This window comes from Temnothorax longispinosus, chromosome 2 (assembly GCF_030848805.1).
Source record: "Temnothorax longispinosus isolate EJ_2023e chromosome 2, Tlon_JGU_v1, whole genome shotgun sequence".
Classification (NCBI taxonomy): Eukaryota; Metazoa; Arthropoda; class Insecta; order Hymenoptera; family Formicidae; genus Temnothorax; species Temnothorax longispinosus.
This window is the reverse complement of record NC_092359.1, coordinates 5,317,844-5,337,937: the sequence shown is the minus strand read 5'-3', so window position 1 is coordinate 5,337,937 and position 20,094 is coordinate 5,317,844. Positions and strand designations below refer to the sequence as shown.

Sequence of the window (20,094 nt, the reverse complement as noted above, 5' to 3'; positions counted from 1 at the left end):
TCGTCGCGGAATATCCATGGAAATTTGCCTTGACATCGACAATACATTTTTCAGTGTGCCGAGAAACGCTGAAAAGTTGACATATTTCGGTTACGAACGGAATTGGACTTATTTATTTATCAAAGCGAAGCGGGAAAATGCGTGAGAGGATGTGGGACGTTCTAATATGGTACACAGATACAATTGATTACTTTTTTTCAAACAAATGCAGCAACTGGGAATTGATGCACGTTGAATTTTTATGGATTGTAGGTTAATTGTTCAATCGAGAAACGATTGCACGTTCCATTGTGCCGGCTTGATCTTTTACGTGCAAGAAGTATATATAAATAGTGCACAAGAAGGAGTAAAAGCGTTTAAATTAATCCTTATAAGTCATAATGAAAATAATCATTGTCAGGCAAATTAGTGCCTAGATTCTGTCAGTTGTCTATTTTTCGCGATAAAGAAGAAACTTTGACGAAGACGCTCAAGACGCCAGTTTCCGTAACAAAAAATTAGTTTATTTAATAACTGCATAATAAAACCATGTTAATTAATTATAGGGAATGGTAGAGAGAGAGCAGCACGAACAAGGAAAACAGGGTTAGACGGGACACATGACAAAAATAATAATGAATAAAGAAATGCCGTTGAGCGTGGAATGGATGCCACAAAACGCGTACATGCACAATTCTTTGGATCACTTGCTGCCGGGAGACAGAAATCAGGACTTCTTGATAATAAAGCAGGAAGCGGAATTTTTTCAAAGTACCCTGAGCTCGCAATCTGCGCAAAACAAAGCGCATCTGCAAGTCTTATCTAAAGAGAAGGACAAGGAGATCAAGCAAGAGAACAGCTATTCAGATGTATTGGCGACAGTAAGTTTCAATCTTTTACTTTACTGTCTTTGTTAGCAAATAAATTAAAATAAAAGAATTAAAATTAATTATTATATATACTCTATTATTATTGATGTATATGTATAAGTTAATGTATTTGTATATGCTAAAAGTTTAATTAAAACTATTTCATACATTTGTTTTCAGACCTGTCAAACGGACGCTTTAAATCGGTCGCCCAAAAGATTGACCGACGTTTCAGAGAAATTATATAATAAAGGTCGCATTGACGTAATAGAGATGACAATAGACCCGACATTTAATTATAAATATTTCTTCGTTTATGAAGATCATTCGTCCAAGTTTGTCGTACTAAAGGCTCTCCGCAGCGATACGGCCAAAGAGGTTGCAGCGAATCTGTTAGACGTATTGGGGATCATAGGGGCACCACGAGTGCTGCAGAGCGGCAATGGGCGTAAGTTTGCCGAACAAGTTGTACGTGAACTACGTTCGCTGTGGAATGATTTGTTCATATTGCACGGGGACGCATCTAAGGGTGAAGTTAGCTACGGGGATTTTAAGACCTCGCTCGAATCCTGGATGAGAAAAAATCCAACTAGGACCTGGTGCGAAGGGCTGAACTTCGTACAGATCGTTCATAACTCGACGTATCGCTGTCAGAACGGCAAGGTCCCATACGACGTATTGTTCAGGCAAAACGTACGCGAGAATTTTCAAGGTATGGAAAAAGATGTGGAGGGTCTGAGGACGGAAGAGGAATGGCTCAAACATTTGTCGAATAAGAAGGACGGAGATGGGGCTGCAATGACGGGAGACACGCAGAATACATCAAACAGTATTAATGTAATAATGCAATATAATGTACAATGTATATATCTCAGTATTATAAATTTAACATGATGATCGAAACTGTTCTATTTCGAATGTTTCAGCAGTACGAAGAAAACGAAAATGTACGAGATACACGGAATCAAAACGCACTTTCGAAAGCCGACGATGTAAATATGTTCAGTTACGTGAACGTGAAGAATGAATCTCTGGCGAATAACGCGCGCGCGATGGATTCGATGTCTACGGATGAAACAGAAGACAAAGCGAAAAATGAATTGAAGGTCAACGAAGATACTCAATCCCTCAAATGCAAGTACTGTCAAAAGCAGTACATGAAGATAGGACATTTGAAGAACCACATGAGAACTCACAAAGCGAAGCAAGTTCTCCATTGTAAGCTGTGCAATAAAACATTTAGCGTTCCGAGATTGTACGCGAAGCATATGAAGCAATCACACGGACAGGATAAATTAGCTGATGAGGAAAGAGAGATACCGGTTAGCAGAAATACGAGAAACAAGGCCAATGCGTTAACGGCTACGCCTAACAAGGAAAGATCTGTGATTCGAACAACACACGAGACATCCGATCCCGGGAACAAAGATTGTGATTCGTCACTGGACACAAAAGAGTTTTCTGGCAAGGTCAGTAAGAGCTCAAACCAAACCGGCAGACGGAAGCTGCCTGCGGAGAGTCGCGTGTCGAAGGTACAATCTTTACAATGTACGTATTGCAAACAAAAGTTCAGCTTCCCGAGCGTGCTGGAGAGACACATGCGATCGCACACGAACGAACGGCCGTACGTGTGCGAGGTGTGTAACAAGAGCTTCAAACAATTAGGCCATCTTAGTCAGCACTCACTGACCCATCACGATTACCGTTCGTTCCAGTGCACGGTGTGCGACGTGAAGTTCGACTCGCTGGATTCGCTGAAGCAACACGCGTCCTCGCACAAAGGCGGGACAACGACGACGACGACGACGACGACGTCCAAGATACGCGACGTCTATCGCCTGTTCGAGTGCGACTGCTGCAAAAAAGTGTTCACGACGAAAAGCGTGCTGGAGCGGCACATATTCACGCACACGCAGGAACGCCAGTACGACTGCAAGGTATGCGGCAAGCGGTTCAAGCAGGCCGGTCACGTCAAGTCGCATATGCTGGTGCACACGGGCGAGCGTCGCTTCCAGTGCACAGTCTGCTCGAAACGCTTCAGCTTGTCGAACTCGCTGAAGAAACACATGTACGTGCACAACGGCGAGAAGCCGTATCAGTGCGACGTGTGCGGCGCGCGTTTCCTCGAGAAGCGCAACCTCAACGGCCACTTGCTGACGCACACCAACGAGCGTCCGTACTGCTGCAAGATCTGCGGTAAACGTTACACCTTGGCGGACACTCTGCGCCGTCACGTCAGCGCCGCGCATGAGGACGGTCGTACGTATCAGTGCGAGATCTGTGCCAAAATGTTCAAGCAATTGGCACATCTGTCGGTGCACAAGAAGGTGCACAACGACGAACGACCGTTCCAGTGTCACCTGTGCGAGAAGAACTTCAAGCACAAGAACGTGCTCAAGTCGCATCTGGCGATCCACGCGAACGTACGGCCGTTCGAGTGCGACGTGTGCAAGGCAACGTTCGTCAGGAAGACGAACCTGCAGACGCATATTTCGTCCGCGCACATGAACGAGCGTCCGTATTCCTGCACCATCTGCGGCAAGCGCTTCAAGCAGATCAGTCATCTGAACGGCCACGTGGTCGTGCACAGCAATCTGATGCCCTACAAGTGCGACTACTGCGAGCGCCGGTGCAATCGGCTTGACAATCTGAAGAAGCATATGCGCCTCCATATGAAGAACAAAGAGTGAAAGAAATATGACTCCCTTGGCGAATTAATATCTTGTCCGAGACACCCGAACGCAATACTAGAGCTAACAAAAAAGTTACTAATGTCCATTTCTATCAACGCAGGTTAATTTTGATCTTGGTTTAACTTACCTATCATCTTTTCCTAGTTCTAAAAGTTAGAAAAAGATAGAAAGTAAGTTAAACCGAGATTAGAAGTTAATCTACATTGGTAGAAATGGGCATAACTGTAGCAATCAGCACGAATGATATGATCACGCCAGATTCTTTTAACGTAGAACTGAATGTGTATCTTTTGAATGAACTTTTTCCTGTTGAAAAAATTTCTCACATTTTAGATTTATAAAAAAAATCAGAGAAAATCTTGAAATTTTTATAGAAATTCTGATAATAATATCTGAAACATTTTTCCACCAGGGTTTGCAGATACTAATATCAAATATGAAATGAATATAATTATGTTCCAGTTCTATGCAAGTTCCTGACAAAAACTTATACATAGCGAGATCTGAGATAATTGGACGATTGGAGTAACGAGGAGCATCGCTGCAGATAAATCACAGAATATTGTACATAGTATTTTCCCTTTTATTAGTTCGTTGCTTCCAATTTGATCCAGTTATTACGAGAGATATTTATATTATAACTTATATTTTAATATCGCTTTAATTATATTTATATGTAATTATCATCGCAATTTTTTTATGCATCGTACAGTATACCTAAGTACTTTAGTAACATTTTTTATGCGTAGTGTATCGCGCGATATGCAAGTGTAAAATATTATCTCTTTTTCTGTACGATTTACAGAATACTGACAGTTCGAGCGACATAAGCTTTTAAATTTTATACTTATGTAGATATAAAATATCTTTGATCAGAAATTAAATCACATTGGCATACTACATACAAGTATGTGGTACATTGTATGTACATACAATATGTATGCTACGTACAAGTGAATTTTTACGATATATAGACTGTTTTTTATATATTGCATGTACTTAAAGCAGACAGACAAATGTGTATAACAGAATCATTAATTGTATAAGTCATCTTTTTTCTAAATAAGTCATAAAACTTATCGTCCCATCATTGCGTTAAAGAGACATTTGTGGAAAAGAAAGACTTTTAAACAAATAGTATTTTACCACATAACATATATGAATACTCATTGCTCAATAAATTACTTGAAAATGTCGAAGCTTTGGTGTATTGTCACTTGATATTCTAAAAAAGTATATTTATAAATAGAGATTATCTGCATATACTAAAGAAGAAATGCCAATGCGTTGCCACTACTGTAGACTCATATTGGCTATTCAATGAATTGCCAATATAAGATATTTATTACATTTTAATATTTATAATACTAATAATAATATATAATTATATTAATAATAACACTTTTTTTGTGTATATACATTATACAACTCTGAAGTGCAATTTGACGATCCTGACAATCGTAATATACAGATATCTAGACATGATGTGATTGATCGGAGGAAATTTTCAAGCGGCAAGCTAACAACGACCCCTAAAATTTGTACACGTATGCAGATTTCACGGTCAATTGTATGGCATTTGCGCGTTCAACGTTTAGCGTTGGAGGGAGGAGGAGAGATTCAGAGGTTGGGTACGAAAGGAGGTTAGAATTCGGAAACGTTTATCTCACGAGGCCGATTCCATTGTGCTGGCGGCGTCGATATGGGGTACAAAAAGAGGTTAGGATTCGGGACGTTTCTCACCGTGCTGATCGTCCTGGCGGCGATCTATTACCGCAACATCGACGACGTCCTGCAGAAACGACTGCTGGCTCTGTTGCACGGCCTCGAGAGGCTCGAGAGCAAGTACGTCATCACCAGGAGGCCGAAAGTCGCCATAGGTTATGGCGTGTGCACTGACGTCTTCATCGACGCGAGACACTTGCTGAGATACTCGGATGAGATCGGCCGACCTGAACACTTCGACGAGATCAACACCGAACTCGAACTGCTTAAGAGCTTCGCCTATTATTTTCGCCATGGAGCCGCGGCCGAGTAAGATTTGTCCGAATTCTGTCATCGTTTTGTCATGGGATGTTCCACATGTAGCAGAAAGCACATTAAGCTTAACGATTAAATATAGTAATTTTATTAGGATATGTTAATTATTTTAGGTATACTAATTATACCTATGTAAGTCAATTATATTTGATAAACTCTGATTGATTGACAATTGCATGAGATGCATTACAAAAAGATGTTTAGTATTAGAGGATCTGGACCATGTCATTTGATTGACAAAATTATTCTGCTAAAGAGAATGGTTCGAACATCTCATTGAGTAAATATATTAAAACTGCAATTAGCTTTTTTTCGGACACAAGTAGGACGTTTCTATTTACTTAAAGACACTTTACATGATCATCAAAGTTCATTATGTTACTTCTAAATCATCCTTATGTCATATATCATAATCACACACAGTTTTAATTCTTATATTTATCACATAGAGTAACGGAAATTTTTCTCTGCAGACGCTACATGGCAAACAGAACTTTATTCGACGAATTGGTGTCGAAAGCACGCTCGTTTCCCTCGTCTTACTCGACAATCGGAGGAAATGCAGCAGTTATAGCGATGCGATTCGCGCAGGAGGGATGCGACGTGACTCTCGCGGCTAAAATGACCAGATCCTTACACCAGATGTTTCCGCAGGTGATAAATATAGTAGGCGGCGAGGTGAAACGCGATGATATTCACCTCATCATGGAATATAAGCACGGTGAAGTGTGGGGCCCTTATTCCAGCGCGAGAGCAAACAGGTACTGATGATAATGAAGTAACGTATAAAAGTAATAACAAGGTAAATGCATGGATCAAGTAAATAATGCAAACCGATGGGGAACTGCATACTTTCGCACTTTTTTCCAGATACATCGTTCACAACGACGTGAATAATCCAATGATTAGCTCATTCAATGCCTTCGACAAAGTCCTGGGGACTTATGATCCCGATTTGTTAGTAGTCGGCGGTCTCCAGATGATGGACAATTATCCATTTCAAGAAGGTGGGTTTTTGTCACCGAACATATCCATTATATATGTTAAATGAAATATCTTCACATGTAATTTTACAGATAAACGCAAGAATCTGCTGATGAACGTAAAGAAACAGATGGTGGGACGTTCGAGCTCTACCAGAATTCATTTCGAGATGGCCTCGTTTGCCGAGGATAAATTACTCTTCGAGCTGTGCGACCTGGTGGTTCCCTTTGCCGATAGTTTGGGAATGAATGAACAGGAGATAGCGAATCTGTACAATACCATGTATTATGGTAATATCTCATTAGTGGCCAACTCGACTCCGCGTGTCGCAACGGTGTTAGATCAGATGAGAACGTTGTTCAAACTCGTACGTCTGAGAGGCAAGTCGGTCGCAAATTCTAGAGAGCTCACGAGAATTCACGTGCACACGCTGGCGTACCAGGCCATATTTACCGTCAAGGATTCCGTTTGGAAGAATACTATGGCCGCTGTGGCTAAAGCATCGCTGACTGCACATAGACACGTATGTGCATCGAGTAATGTAAGTCGTTCAGATATATGAATAACTTATAAGATCGATTCATAAATTTACCGTTTCCAATATTTGATAAATTATAATTATCAAATCTGCAACTTTGTTTCGAATGGGACATTAGAAATTATTAAGATAAACATATATATGGAACTTATTTATATATTAAGATGCTCCGTATACGCGCAATAGGTCGTCATACGCGTTCGATGATATTAAAATTATTTTGTCTCATGCAGGTCGATGTGAAGAAAGCGACGCTGATCATGGACGACAGTTTTTCGACGTCTATCGTTGACGGTACTCGAATAGCATTGAACATCGACAAGCCGGTATCTTGTTGGGACGAGATACTGAAGGTGGAGCAGGAAGATATTTCTATTCAGGTGTGCGTCGCTCCCGTGTTGGTTTGCACGCAAGCTAGTCAGACTGCAGGCGGCGGGGACAACATTTCCAGCGCAGGCCTAGTACTTCAAATCTAAATGGATTCATCGATACGACGGGATCGTTTTACTACACCGCCGTGTTCGCATTACGAATTAATAGCTCTCATTCATCAGCATACACGTAGACGACGAACAGAAAACCTAAAGTAGGCCTTTAATCACGTTTGTAGCACGTGAGAATCTACATTGGTTTTTACATTCCATTTGAATTCAAGAAAGATAGAGACTGGGCACATAGGACTAATTACGAATTGCTAAACTATATAAAGCACGATTTAATCCTTTTATGCACTCGGGTGCGTTTTATCGAATTGTGACGCTTTGCCTAATATACGATTATCGATAATGATTTGGTACTATCGTCAATGTTCGCGAACATTGCATTGTTATTCTCGCATTTATAGACTAATTTTAATCGAAAGTTCATTCCGATATTATATTATGTAAGCTAATCGATGCTGTGGTAGAATTAAGCGTTTTTACAAGAACACTATTAACGAAATCGAAAATCGTGAGATTTCCTGAGTACTGAAAACTTGAGTAGAAATGAATATTCAACAATTAAATAGTGCCATGTGATCAATATTTCAATAGCGATAGTTTCAACACAATTTTGCAGCAATAGATTCGTAATCATCATATATTAACTTTGAAAAGCAGAGGCAATGTGATATTATCTTTAGGAATCGATCATAAGACTAAACTTAAAAGAAACAGAGACAGAGTGGTTCTTTAAAAAAAGAAAAAGAATTATTTAATCTCGGGAAATGTCGCAATGTTAAATGTTTTCAATATTACGATTTTACATTCCACTGTTCAAGTCTGTTATCCTTATATAGAAAGTCGACGTGAACATTTCTTTTACATTTGAAAGTGTATTGTACATATACAGCGTAAGCTTGAAAGTTACGGATATTTGCAATATCAAAGATATACATTATACAATATCAATGTTGATACACAATATAAGTTGCATTTTTTTTATTGATATTACACACATCTCGTTTTACTTTTTGACTTAGGTATCGATAACATAACATTCCATAACGTCATTCAGATTTATCGATTTTCAACAAATGCTTTTTATAACTCTTATTAAGAAATAGACAAGTTCCAAACTTATCGTACGTCAATCGTTGCTGTCGCTGATATTCAGATGTGATATTGATTGTGCAATAATATATTATGAATTCCAAAAAAACAAAATTGACGAAAATATCTTACCAAACGAAGACAGTTACTGTGTTAACGAGAGATAACAAACATTACAATCTAGCGGACAATTTGTAAATTCTACTGTATATCGTTAAGTAATCTTTACAGACCATACGCATCGCTGCTGTCAGACTTATGCGCGATTCGTGATTCATGGCGCTGGCTTTATATTCACATATTTCAGGATTACCTATAGTAATTGCTTCTTTCTTTTTCTTTCTTTTTTTTCCATCACATTCAACTTTAAAACACGTGAGAAACAGGTAGAGGTGAAATACTTTTCAGATGTCATCGAAATGAAGGACAAATGGATCAGTAACAGATTAATCTTTCCTATCGTGACATAAAAATTTTTTCTGCATGTGAATCACTAACAGGAGCGCCTTACATCGATATAAACCTACAGATATATCGCGAGAATGATTTACAAGATCGTATCCCCCTCGTCGATGCCCAACATGCGAAGATCATCGGGTCCAGGTTGTGTGTCCGCTTCTGCCTCTTGCATAATCTCGGGTGGTGGTTGATCCATGTATTCAGGACCGTATCCTACGCAGCCCAACATACTGTACATCGAGGAATACATGATGTTCGACTCCTGTTGGTTCTGTTGTTGTTGCTGCTGCTTGGTCTCCGCGGACTCCTCCTTTGGAAAGATTATGTTGAGAGCCTCTTGTAGATCATCCGGCAATGGAATGCTCGGGTCTGCCGAACGCTTCTCCGATGGTTCCGGTATATCGGCCACCTCGGAATGCGGTGGCACCACAGCGCCCGAGTCTACTGCTGTCGGTATCGGCGGCGGCGGATTCTGATTTTGCACGAAACTCGGATTCGCTATCGGTGGTGGCTGCGTCATGAAGGGAGCAGGCGGCACAGCTTGACGAGGCGGGAATCTCGGTGGTGCCTGAACGAATGATGGCGGTGGATTCGATATGAACGGCGGAGGTGGTCGATTTGGCGTAAAGTGCGGCGTTGGTACCGGTGGCGGTCTATTCTGCGCTGCGGCTTGCTGTTGCGGGCCCGGGGTGAAACTGGGCGGTGGTCTACTCAACGGCGGCGGTGGATGCGGGGGTAACGGTAGTTTCGACACGGTCGAAGTTTGCTGCTGCTGCTGCTGTTTTTGTTGCTGTTCCACTATCAGCTGCTCCTCTATGACCGTTTCCTCGGACTGATCGTCTATCTCCATGTCAACCACCTGCGGGGTCGGCTTGCTCTCATTCAGCACGGGCGGTGGCGGTGCCACTAGAATCTTCATAGGCTGATTGCTAGTTTTATTTGCCAGTGGAGTTGTGCTGCTGCTGTTATTCAAGTTCAGCGGGGTAGCTAATTTGGTAATGTGCGCAACACCAGGTGGATTAATGATTTCATTAGGTACCTTCGGCGTATCCTCAAACTTGCTTTGCTGGTAGGGCAACGGAGCTACCTCTTTCTCCGGTAACTTCGGCTCTTCGGTCTTCTTCTTGAACAGAGGTAATCTGCCAATGAACGGTAACTTGCCCTTAGCCGCCACTTGCGGCGCGGATTTCTTGCCCGGGGCGGCACCTTTCTTTGACTTCGAATCGCTCGATTTCTTGTCGAATTTGGACTCGTCGTTCGATGAATTGTCATCTCCCCGCCTGTCTTTGCTGTATTTATCGTAGCTTCTCTTGGGGCTGCTGTCGCGCCAGTTTCTATCGCGCCTTGGAGAATCGTTGCTGTCCCTGTCTCTATCCCTCTTTCGACGATCGTCATAGTAATCACGATCCCTATCCCTATCCCTGTCTCTGTCCCTATCCCGATCTCTATCGCGCCGGCTTCTTCTCTCGTATCTGCTATACTTGCGATCGCGATCATCCTTGTAACGATCTCTGTCGCGGTCCCTGTCCTCCTCTTTCTCCACCGATTTATTTTCGGGCGGCTTCACCGTCATGTTCACTTGCTGCTTAGTCCAGAATCCCATGTGCGGCTTCGGCATCTCTTCCGGTTTTGGCAACTCGATCGGTTTATTCGTCGTGATCGGCTGTGACTGTTTCTCCTCTTCCTTCTTTATCCAGAAAGGCTTAGGTGGCTCCTTTGGGCCCCAAGCCTCCAAATCTTCTGATTTCTTCGAATAGATGTCTTGACGTAAGTCCTCTTCCTCGTCCTCCATCTTATCTTGATTCACCTTGCGACTTTTCATCTCTTCCTCCTGTTTGGCTTTCAATTTGTCCCTGATCGAATTTAAGAGTTGTCTGTCGTCCGCTTCTACCGGATGTTGCTCGGGCAGCGGTGATTGATTTATCTGTGGCGGTGCTTTCGACCAGTTATGCCCTTTCAATTTTATACGCTGATAATCTATCTCCTCATTCAGAATCGCCTGCGTGGACGCTTTCATCTTATTTCGCATTGCCACGCGTATACTCTTGGTGGTATCCTGATCGGATTCTGTATCGGAATTGTCTGATTCACTCGACGAATCACTAGCGCTGCTTCTATTTCTGCGTTTCTTGGATTTCTTCGATTTTTTCTTATTCTTCTTCGATTTCTTCGATTTTATCGGAGGATCATCATCCTTCTGTTTTTGCAATTCCAACTGTATCTGCTTGTGTTTATCCTCGGAGAAAGCCTTCTCTCTATCGGCCATCCAGTCAGTTTCCCAATGCGGATTTTGCTCCACGAAGCGCTGTAACAATACATTATTCAGTTTAATTATTTGCATCAAACATATGGTATTTATGTAAAAAAAAGGAATTGTAAAAAATCACCTTTTTACTAGATTTATTTTAAATAATTGCTTTAAATAACTATTTTTTAATAACTTTAAATAACTTTTATTATTAATAAAAATTACTTCAAAAATAACTTATAATTGTAATATTGTTTTCAATTTTATTTTACAAGTAAGATAAATCTTTTGCTCTAATCCAATCATTGTTATTAAGTATTATCTATGACAAAAATCACTTACGGAAAAATTCTCGGAATGACGTTTAGACTTCAGATGCAGACTAGCACAATGAAGATCCCCTATCCAGGAGTCGCAAAGTTTACAATACCAGGCGGTTGCTGCGCTGAAGAACTGTAGCCCTATAATCAAACAATCCTGCAGTTAGCATTATTTAAGCTTCGAAGCGGATAAGCATTATAAGTTCATAAAGAATGACCTTATATTCTGCCACGACACATTCATGTCACTGAAAACAAAAATAATATATTAAAAGATGTTCGATATAAATGGCCGATTATATTAAATTTCCTTGTGTATTCCCACGATGATCTGTAGAAAAACAGAAAGGGAAGAAAGGAAAGAAAAAATCAGTTTTATTTCTTAGATATGTTATCAATACACGATACAAATAATAATGCATATATAAATATATGTATATATATAGATAAATTAAAAATACATTATATTTTTTTTATGAATATATTGCAACTGCTTATTTTTAATTTAATCCCAAGATTTAAAGGCTTTTTCATTGAATATATGACTTGTAACGTGACAATTATATATCAAGTTTATATGAACTGGCACTTGCATTATATTTTACAAACAGTTAATACAAATGTGTTTTTTTAAATAAATTAATAATATTGAAAAGATAATACACATTTTCAATATAAATCATAGTCGTAACTTTCTTCGCGTAACTTCACCAAAACTTACACATATGTGTATATATATTTCATTTATAAGCAACAACACAAAAATGGTTTATATATATTATCTTATATCATTACTTTCCAAGTAATGCACTCCACGGTGATAAGATCTTAATAGATCTAGTCCAGAAGATAGCTAATCACCCTAAATTGTGTAAAACAAAGCGTTGTAGGAAATAAAATTAGACACGTGATCACGATAAAGTGATATTGCCAGAAAGTCGGCTCGGAAAGTGCGCTTCTTGAATCCAGATAAAATCCAATGCATCGCTGTGGTGTTTGCGACATTGCTAGAAAATTTGTAACCGTCAAGATCGTCTTGACTTACGCGATATTCGTCATATTCATCATATTTCGATGTATTATATGATACAAATTAGAATTATTGACTTTATAACATTTCAATCGATATCGTTTGACAGTATCAACGCGTTCGAACGTTCCGACTTATTTGGGATAGACAAATTTTCAAGCAACTCGTGATTGTTGATCTCTTCAATACATACCGAACACCACAGTTATCTGTGCACAAGCTACGGAATTATATTCTATTAGTAATTGCCCACTGTAATTGACCTTACCTTTAATAGGTGTTCTTTTCGTCGGTAGTCCGTGATAATAGGGTACTTCTTTTTCTGTCCCTTCGCCATTTCGCTCATGCCATGGCATATCAACAATCTTGCGTTCCTATCATATAAAACAGAATATTAAGTAAAAATGAATTTTATATCAGGCGCAAGAAACTCGGTACTCTTTTTTTTTTCTTTAATAAGTATTGATATATGGTACATCAAAAATGACATTATGTACCAAAGTACCTGCTTGTCGTGATTGTTACTGTGTAATATATCATCCAGTTACAAATATAGTTTGAACTACAAATACATATATAGCTTAATTATAAATCAATTTTTTTTAATCATACAAAACAATATATGTGTATATTTTTTCGTCTACCTGTTTTCTATAGCAACTAACAATTTGTATTATTTGCACAAGAATCTCTAGATTATCTATTTTCTCTAACATTTTGATTACTTCAGCATCTCCATCTGTCTTATGACGCGCGCGCGCGCGCACGATTGTACTGTTCAAAAATATTACTTACTAAACAAGCCTCTTTGTGTTCATTGCTATGCAGATGATTTAAATATTCCTTTGCTGTTTTAGGAAAGATATCGCAGACTTTACACCAATGCATTTCAGGGTCGTAGTGAACGAAATTGTACATTGGCTTGTCCTCCGATGATCTTCTCTCCCTAGTATCTCTTTCCGGTTTGGATTCCTTCTCTGAATCGGACGCCGACGATCTGTCGGGCGAAGGAGACTTCCCTTTCGGAAAATCTTCCTTTGGACTTCTCGAATGCTTACTCAATTCTAGCTTAAACTTGCTCTTCAGATCGTCCACGGTAACTTTGTCACCAATAATACCGGTGAGCATATCGATGACATTGTGAATAGACTTCATTTTATTTTGTATTTCAATCTGCAAACGCATTGAATTTAGATAAATATTAATCACGAAGGAACTTACCGATAAAAGCACATTGTGTAAATTACCTGCAATTTCTGATTTTCCTTTAAAATTCGGTTATTTTCGCGGCCACCCTCCTTGCCTATCTCGTCACATTGCTGACGCAGAATTTCCAGTTCGCGTTGCAACGTAGCGGATTTCTTAACATATTCCTCCCGTTGTTTGGCCAATGTCGCTTTCTGCTGTTTCACCTCAGCTGCAATTGCTGTAAAGTTGAAGAGTTTGATAAAAATCGTGTAAGATATTTGACTCTTATTAAATATGCAGAAATTATTAAGTTGTTTAAATAAACAACGTCAATTTAAATCTATTGTAAATAAAAAGAAATAAGCTTGCCTTCTTTTTTGACATCCTCAGGCCTGGTTAAGGATGTTACTAAGCCAGAAGAACCGCTGTCAATCGGCCTCGACGATTCTTGTTGCGGTGTCAAAGAAGGAGGCGGCGGTGCTTGCTGGTTGTTATATGACACTTGACTTCCTTGCCAGTTGGGTGGTGGGTAATCCTAACAGAATCAATACATCCAATCGATCTCAAGTCGTTCAATGGCACTCTTATCGACCCTTACCTTTATCGGACGATACTCAAATGAGGACTTTGGCTAATACATGGAAGTCTTGACGATGTAACGATGTAGTCAATATTATGGGTTTCCAATATCAGTGCCAGTAAAATACATAACGCGAATATATTTATACTTACTGAGAGATTCACAATATATTGCGATACAGAGAAGTATAATTGTAACGCTCCAAGAGAGCGGAAACGAATATACGCCACCGAATATAAATCATAATCGGTAACGTAGCAGTACAACTATTTCTGAAATGCTTTGCAAAAGTGCGCAATAGTTTTTTAAGGGACCACGAGTACGTGCTCCAGTATTAGAATGTGTATCGTTTTCCAACATTCACATTGTTTTGACACCAGAATCAATTAATCTTTCTTTTTAACAGTAAGTAAAGCTAAGAATATATTGATCCCTGTTTTCTAAGTGCAACTTACACTTCGATAGCCGGCAGGTTGTTGATAACTGTAGTCGTAACCTGGACCTGGACCATAGTTGTAACCGTAATTGTTGTATCCCGGATTGTACGCAGAAATAGGCGGTGGTGGCTGACTCGTGTTCGGTGGTGGTGCCTATGTAGATGAAACACAAAGCGATATGCAAAATATACAATAGAGTCAATCGATATAATTAACAGAACGCAATTTTCTATCTTATTCATAAAACTACTACCAAGTTTACAAAGCTGTTTATACCTGATATTGATTATGTACCGCTGGAACATAACCGGTAGAATTGTTCGGATTGGGTACAGAACTTGGAGCTTGAGGCGGAGGAGGAGCTTGTTGCTTCCAATCCTGCGATCTGCCGGGGTCCTTCCGTCTTCTATCTCTGGAACTCGAACGAGATCTTCTGTCTCTGGAGCGAGACCTGCGATATCGGTTCCGTCTCGGTGACGGGGATCGATCATACTTCCTTCTTCTCCTGGCGTGCGAGGAATCGTCCGAATCGGCGCTGGGGCTTCTAGGGCCCTTGCGCCTGGATTCAGATTCCATTGCTTGCTTCAGGTCTCCTGTAACAACAGTAATATATTTACATTCGTTCTATGTCAACAAGAATCTAAGAGTTCGTTAGGAGATAATTTAATTGTTTGCAAGACCAGCTTTACAATGGGTCTGTTTTCTGTTACTGAACTGGCTGCACTAGTTCAGAGTTTATCTTTTTTACTCCACAATGAAAAGTGTCATACTTGAGACAAATAAAAAATTCGCGTGTTTGAATCTTTGACGCCCATATGACGCCCCGCTCGCTCGTCTCCGGGGTCCGCGTTAAAGATCGACAAAATCAACGAGTTTTATCTTTCTATTATCTCCTTGCTCCGATATCAAGAGACACGGTAGGGTCTCGCGCCGAGTACACGCGAAGCGAGACCGCACCGTGACTCCTTTTACTCGCGACGCGACGACTCAGGATGTTGAGTCCTGTTAAGATTTATCACGACGGGAACGAGAAAAATCGCGGAACGAGATAAGCCGTGTGACCCAAGAACCGTTCTCACGCGTAATCTCGTTCGAAGTAAAGGAAAACGCGAGTCTGATTCTCGACGGCCACCGGTTTAGATCGATGGGTTAGCTTCGCCTCGCGACGAGCGTCAAACAACACGCGAAGGTTTCGGGCGTCGTACTGCAGCCATTGCTATCCTCTCGTCGAGAGGACGGGGTGTCGGCATCGGGTTGGAAAAAAATATCACCGACCACGCGGCTCACCTCGGCTCGAAGAGGTCCCTCGCTCGTTCGTTGAGATTGTACGGACGGGGCGCGCGTTCGATCGAGATTCTCAACACGTAAACGATCGCTGAAAACGAACGCCGATGGCACACCGCATGCCGCAACCTCGCTGCCGGAGATCACGAAGATCGAAGCGGATCGAGGGAACCCAGAAAGGGCCCTAATTCTTTGTAACTCGGCAGCTGAACTGTACGCACTTTTCACCTTTTCTCTTTTTCTCTTCCACGTCTAATTGTGCGCCATTGTGCGCCATTTCACTTTAAGTGCAGAAAGTGTAGAACAGTGCAGCTACGGAGACCGTGAGACTAGCTGAAATGTCACGATGGCCGGCCGTCGCGAAAGCGCGCGCGCGCGGGCGCGCGCCTGCCTGCCTGCCGCACGTGTTTCAAAGGATTTGAAAATGTCTGACGACTCCGCGGACTCCACCGTCGGCGACGACGAGGAGGAGCAGGAAGAGAACCGGAGGGCTCGCGGTGGCAGAACGGACGGAAGAGTGGCGAGGTTGAAGGCGCTGTTCTGCTGCCTCGGACGCGGTGGCGAACCACGCGCGGACGGGACCGTCGAGTACGATCCCGATGAATGCGACTATGTCGTCGAGAAGCTCGTCGTGAGACGCGTGCCGCTCGCCCTCTTCGCGATCCCGGCCGATCTCGCGGATAACGCTACGCGAGGAGCGTCGACGAGACTCGGGACGGACAGAAGATCCGCGACGAACAAGACCTTGCGCTTCGCGAACAAGGACAAGCGTCGAGACTCGATCGACAGAAGGCAAGTCCATCCGCGAGATAAGTTGATTTGTGTGATCCAATTTATTAAAATGAGATTGGAAATGGTTTGGATTATTAAATTATGCAAATATGAGTCCTGATTAGATCGGTAGTTATTTATTTTGTGTCTTTTGGCTTTAAAAAGGATTAGAACTCCAAAACAGCACAATATAACATTATTTACCGATACTTACAAGAGTTTAACAAAAGAAAGAAAATATAAATATCTAAATATCTGTCTATGAGTTCTAATTAACATTTAATTTTGATTATTAAAAATAAATATTAAATAATTGACTTATTTGAGTTTTAAAATTGTTTATTTAGGCTGGATTGTCGAGCGAAGTCTTCAGGCTGGCGAGACGGGATTCCGAGTAAATTCAACAATCTGCGTCCAGACTTGAGGGAATCTGAACGTCCGCTCGAGGATCCTCCGAATTTTTCCCGAAATAGACGGTTGTTTGCGGAGGATATCTCTGAAGTGACGTCCAGTACGAGAACCGATGTTACCTCCTGGACAACGTCCTCTACAACTGTTCAGGACGATGTTCCAACTCGGGACGACTCTGCTCATCGTGGATCTTTTAATCCTCTCTTTGGAAGCGAAAGAGAACCGCGCGCGGAGAGAGACGAGGCAGCGCGAGACGCGTCCTCCAGGAATGAGCGAGATAAATTTGTCCCTGGACGAAACCGGAAGTACATAGTGTCGCCGTTTCGAGTACGAAGAGGTTCCCTCGATCTTGCGAAACCCGCGAAGGGTGTCGTCGGAGATCTCGGGGTGGATGGCAAATCGTTGTCGTACATTGAAGAATCTCTGGAGGATAAGTCTACAGAGCGGACAGAGCCAACGGGGAATGCGACAGATCGCGATTTGGAATCGAATACAGCGGTCAGGTGGCGAATCACCGTCAGACGTCAGCGTGCAAACGCGAATCTCGAGCAAGATGTTTCCAAGGTGCGACTCGAACTTTCAGAAACGATATACGTGAATACTTTTGCGCCGAAAATTATTGTAAATTCATTTTCTTCTGAAGGAAAAATATTTATTAACTTGTTTATTATTTATTTATTAATAAATTTATTTATTTATTATTTTATTTATTAAATTACTAAGATTCATTAAGATTTATTTACTTATTACTGTCTTTCTAATATTCAATAATAATCCCAAATACTTTCATAATTCTCTAACTTTGTAAATTTCGTAAATCGTCAGATCTGCATTTAAAATTCTAGTTTCATTACAAGAACGTAACTGGGACACTCATATCATTTTCAAAGTAACAACGATCAATACTTTAAAATGCAACCAATTCAAAAGCAAAGAGCTACTTTTACAACAAAATGCTTTTTTCCCCCCAAGCCATATCCTTCTCTGGAAGGAAAATCACATAGATGAGAACGTATCCCCACGTGCAACGACAGCTGCGTCCACCTGCGTCTATACGCTTTCGCACCTGTGGACGTTGCTGCGGCGACGAACGTGGCATCACAATGGCAGCGATCGAGATATTCTCAAATTCCGTCACTTACAAGTACAAAAGTAGAATACATTCTTGCGCCTCGATTGTTGTCTTTCTGTTCATCGTGTTATCCTTGATCACGCCGCTTTTTATAATTTACAATGCGGGAGGTAAGAATCGACTCGCCTTTCGTATCACGGACTTCAGATACGCGCAGTAATTTACGATAATTTATACTTAATATTTTAAATTTCAGGTATTTGGATAAAAAATCGAATGCACGCGGAAATGCCTGATGTGCATTTTATATACAAATACCTGTTACTTGCGGAAGTCGACTCTGTTAAGGAGCCCATTGTATGTTCCACTTTTAGGACGTACAAGGAAAACGATATCGAAGATCACTGCCCAATAATCAAGGTTGTTTATTAGAATAAAGGTTGTTTATTAACGGTGCTAAAAATATAGAAGTTGACTTTTCGCGAACCATTTACGTCACGTATTTTATTCGGCCTTTAGTTACGTCTCTTATATTTAATGCTAAATACAAGCCTTTGATTCCGACTTTCCTTCTGTTTCTAATGCAAAGATTGTATGCAATATTATATAATTTTTACTTATTAAAGCACCATTGGTTACTTATATTATTTATTAATTATTAACTACTATTTAATTGTTATTTCTACACTTATACTTTTTTATTCAGGTACGGGAGACCGATTTAAACAAAGATGGGCAAAAGGATTCGCTAAGATTTGAAGCTCATTTTTATACGGATAAACCAGTGAAATCTCTACGACTCTTGCTATTCTTCAATTTTCAATTAAAGGTACATTCGCGTCGTTACATACATAAGCTTGCTTCCTGTTTAACAGATTTTTTTTTTATAGCATCTCATCCAAGCGACGATAGAATCTATCGGCGTGTTTGATCGGATGTTAACCCAGGAGGCTCAAGAGATACGATTTTTCGGCGATCTGGAGCTACGACAGAAGGGACTTTTGCGCAGCGAGGGCCTCTACGAAACGTACAACCACAGCATAGAGCTGGCTGATTATTCTCTACCCGAATTGCTGTTGCACAATTATAACCGGAAGTGTATGTGTACCCATATTTTCCGGTAAACGAGGCTACGGTCAACGTGACGCTACAAATGCTTTGAAGCATTCCTCTTCTCTTTTCTTTCAATGAAGAAAGAAGGAGAAGAAGAAAGCTCCAAAGCATTTGTAGCGTCACGTTGATCGTAGCCGATTGTCATACGTGCAGAGATTATTGACGGCGTATTTTTTTTCTTATAGTTTCTGCCAGAATCACGAACGAACGGGTAACGTGGAGAACCGGCTTCTCTAGCGACGAAGCGGTGGTCGTCATTGGCGAGTTGTTCTACGCGGAGAATTTTATTTACTATCAGCCGAGCGTGTGGGAGGAATTGAAATGGGCGTGGATGCAATATCTGTCGTGTCTACTCGTGTTTGCATATGTGGCTAAGCATATCCTGGTGTTTCTATTCACCAATAGATATCTGAACACGTATATTGTAAGACCGTGGGCGAATACATAAAAATAAACGGAGAATAAATCTATCCGGTAAATAAAACCTACATCTTGCGCGCTACAAACGATCATAGATTTTCTTTTTATTTTTCGCGCTACGCGTGG

The 20,094-nt window shown here is 40.9% G+C and overlaps 4 protein-coding genes across 9 annotated transcripts; 3 read left to right on the top strand and 1 right to left on the bottom strand.

Annotated features, from left to right (window-relative positions):
* Positions 1-30: 30 nt before the first annotated feature.
* LOC139808565 (uncharacterized) lies at positions 31-4,740 on the top strand. 5 transcript variants are annotated; one of them, XM_071770681.1, is made up of 5 exons: positions 31-169; positions 253-319; positions 546-860; positions 1,029-1,685; positions 1,775-4,740. In XM_071770681.1, exons 3-5 carry the CDS (start codon positions 600-602, stop codon positions 3,536-3,538), a joined length of 2,682 nt encoding a protein of 893 aa, XP_071626782.1. In that variant the 5' UTR covers positions 31-169; positions 253-319; positions 546-599; the 3' UTR covers positions 3,539-4,740. The 5 variants fall into 5 exon arrangements, with proteins under 5 accessions (XP_071626782.1, XP_071626785.1, XP_071626783.1 ...); XM_071770684.1 differs by having other exon boundaries at positions 253-860; positions 1,775-2,380; positions 2,564-4,740; XM_071770682.1 differs by having other exon boundaries at positions 253-860; positions 1,778-4,740.
* A 295-nt stretch (positions 4,741-5,035) lies between these two features.
* Positions 5,036-8,538, top strand: LOC139808571 (ADP-dependent glucokinase). Its single transcript, XM_071770695.1, has 5 exons — positions 5,036-5,575; positions 6,055-6,342; positions 6,452-6,588; positions 6,658-7,106; positions 7,337-8,538. Exons 1-5 carry the CDS (start codon positions 5,244-5,246, stop codon positions 7,577-7,579), a joined length of 1,449 nt encoding a protein of 482 aa, XP_071626796.1. The 5' UTR covers positions 5,036-5,243; the 3' UTR covers positions 7,580-8,538.
* On the bottom strand, positions 8,510-16,371 carry LOC139808560 (uncharacterized). Its single transcript, XM_071770670.1, has 9 exons — positions 16,185-16,371; positions 15,174-15,490; positions 14,916-15,050; positions 14,250-14,415; positions 13,940-14,118; positions 13,488-13,865; positions 12,961-13,066; positions 11,685-11,803; positions 8,510-11,399 (listed from the first exon to the last, which is right to left on the bottom strand). Exons 2-9 carry the CDS (start codon positions 15,471-15,473, stop codon positions 9,183-9,185), a joined length of 3,600 nt encoding a protein of 1,199 aa, XP_071626771.1. The 5' UTR covers positions 15,474-15,490; positions 16,185-16,371; the 3' UTR covers positions 8,510-9,182.
* Positions 16,372-16,527: 156 nt separating this feature from the next.
* On the top strand, positions 16,528-20,018 carry LOC139808581 (transmembrane protein 231-like). Of its 2 annotated transcripts, XM_071770720.1 has the most exons (6): positions 17,799-17,927; positions 18,336-18,605; positions 18,692-18,855; positions 19,142-19,264; positions 19,326-19,533; positions 19,734-20,018. In XM_071770720.1, the coding sequence occupies exons 2-6, from the start codon at positions 18,368-18,370 to the stop codon at positions 19,994-19,996; spliced, it is 996 nt and encodes a 331-aa protein (XP_071626821.1). In that variant the 5' UTR covers positions 17,799-17,927; positions 18,336-18,367; the 3' UTR covers positions 19,997-20,018. The 2 variants fall into 2 exon arrangements, with proteins under 2 accessions (XP_071626820.1, XP_071626821.1); XM_071770719.1 differs by lacking the exons at positions 18,692-18,855; positions 19,142-19,264; positions 19,326-19,533; positions 19,734-20,018 and adding an exon at positions 16,528-16,973 and having other exon boundaries at positions 17,300-17,927; positions 18,336-18,603.
* Positions 20,019-20,094: the final 76 nt, after the last annotated feature.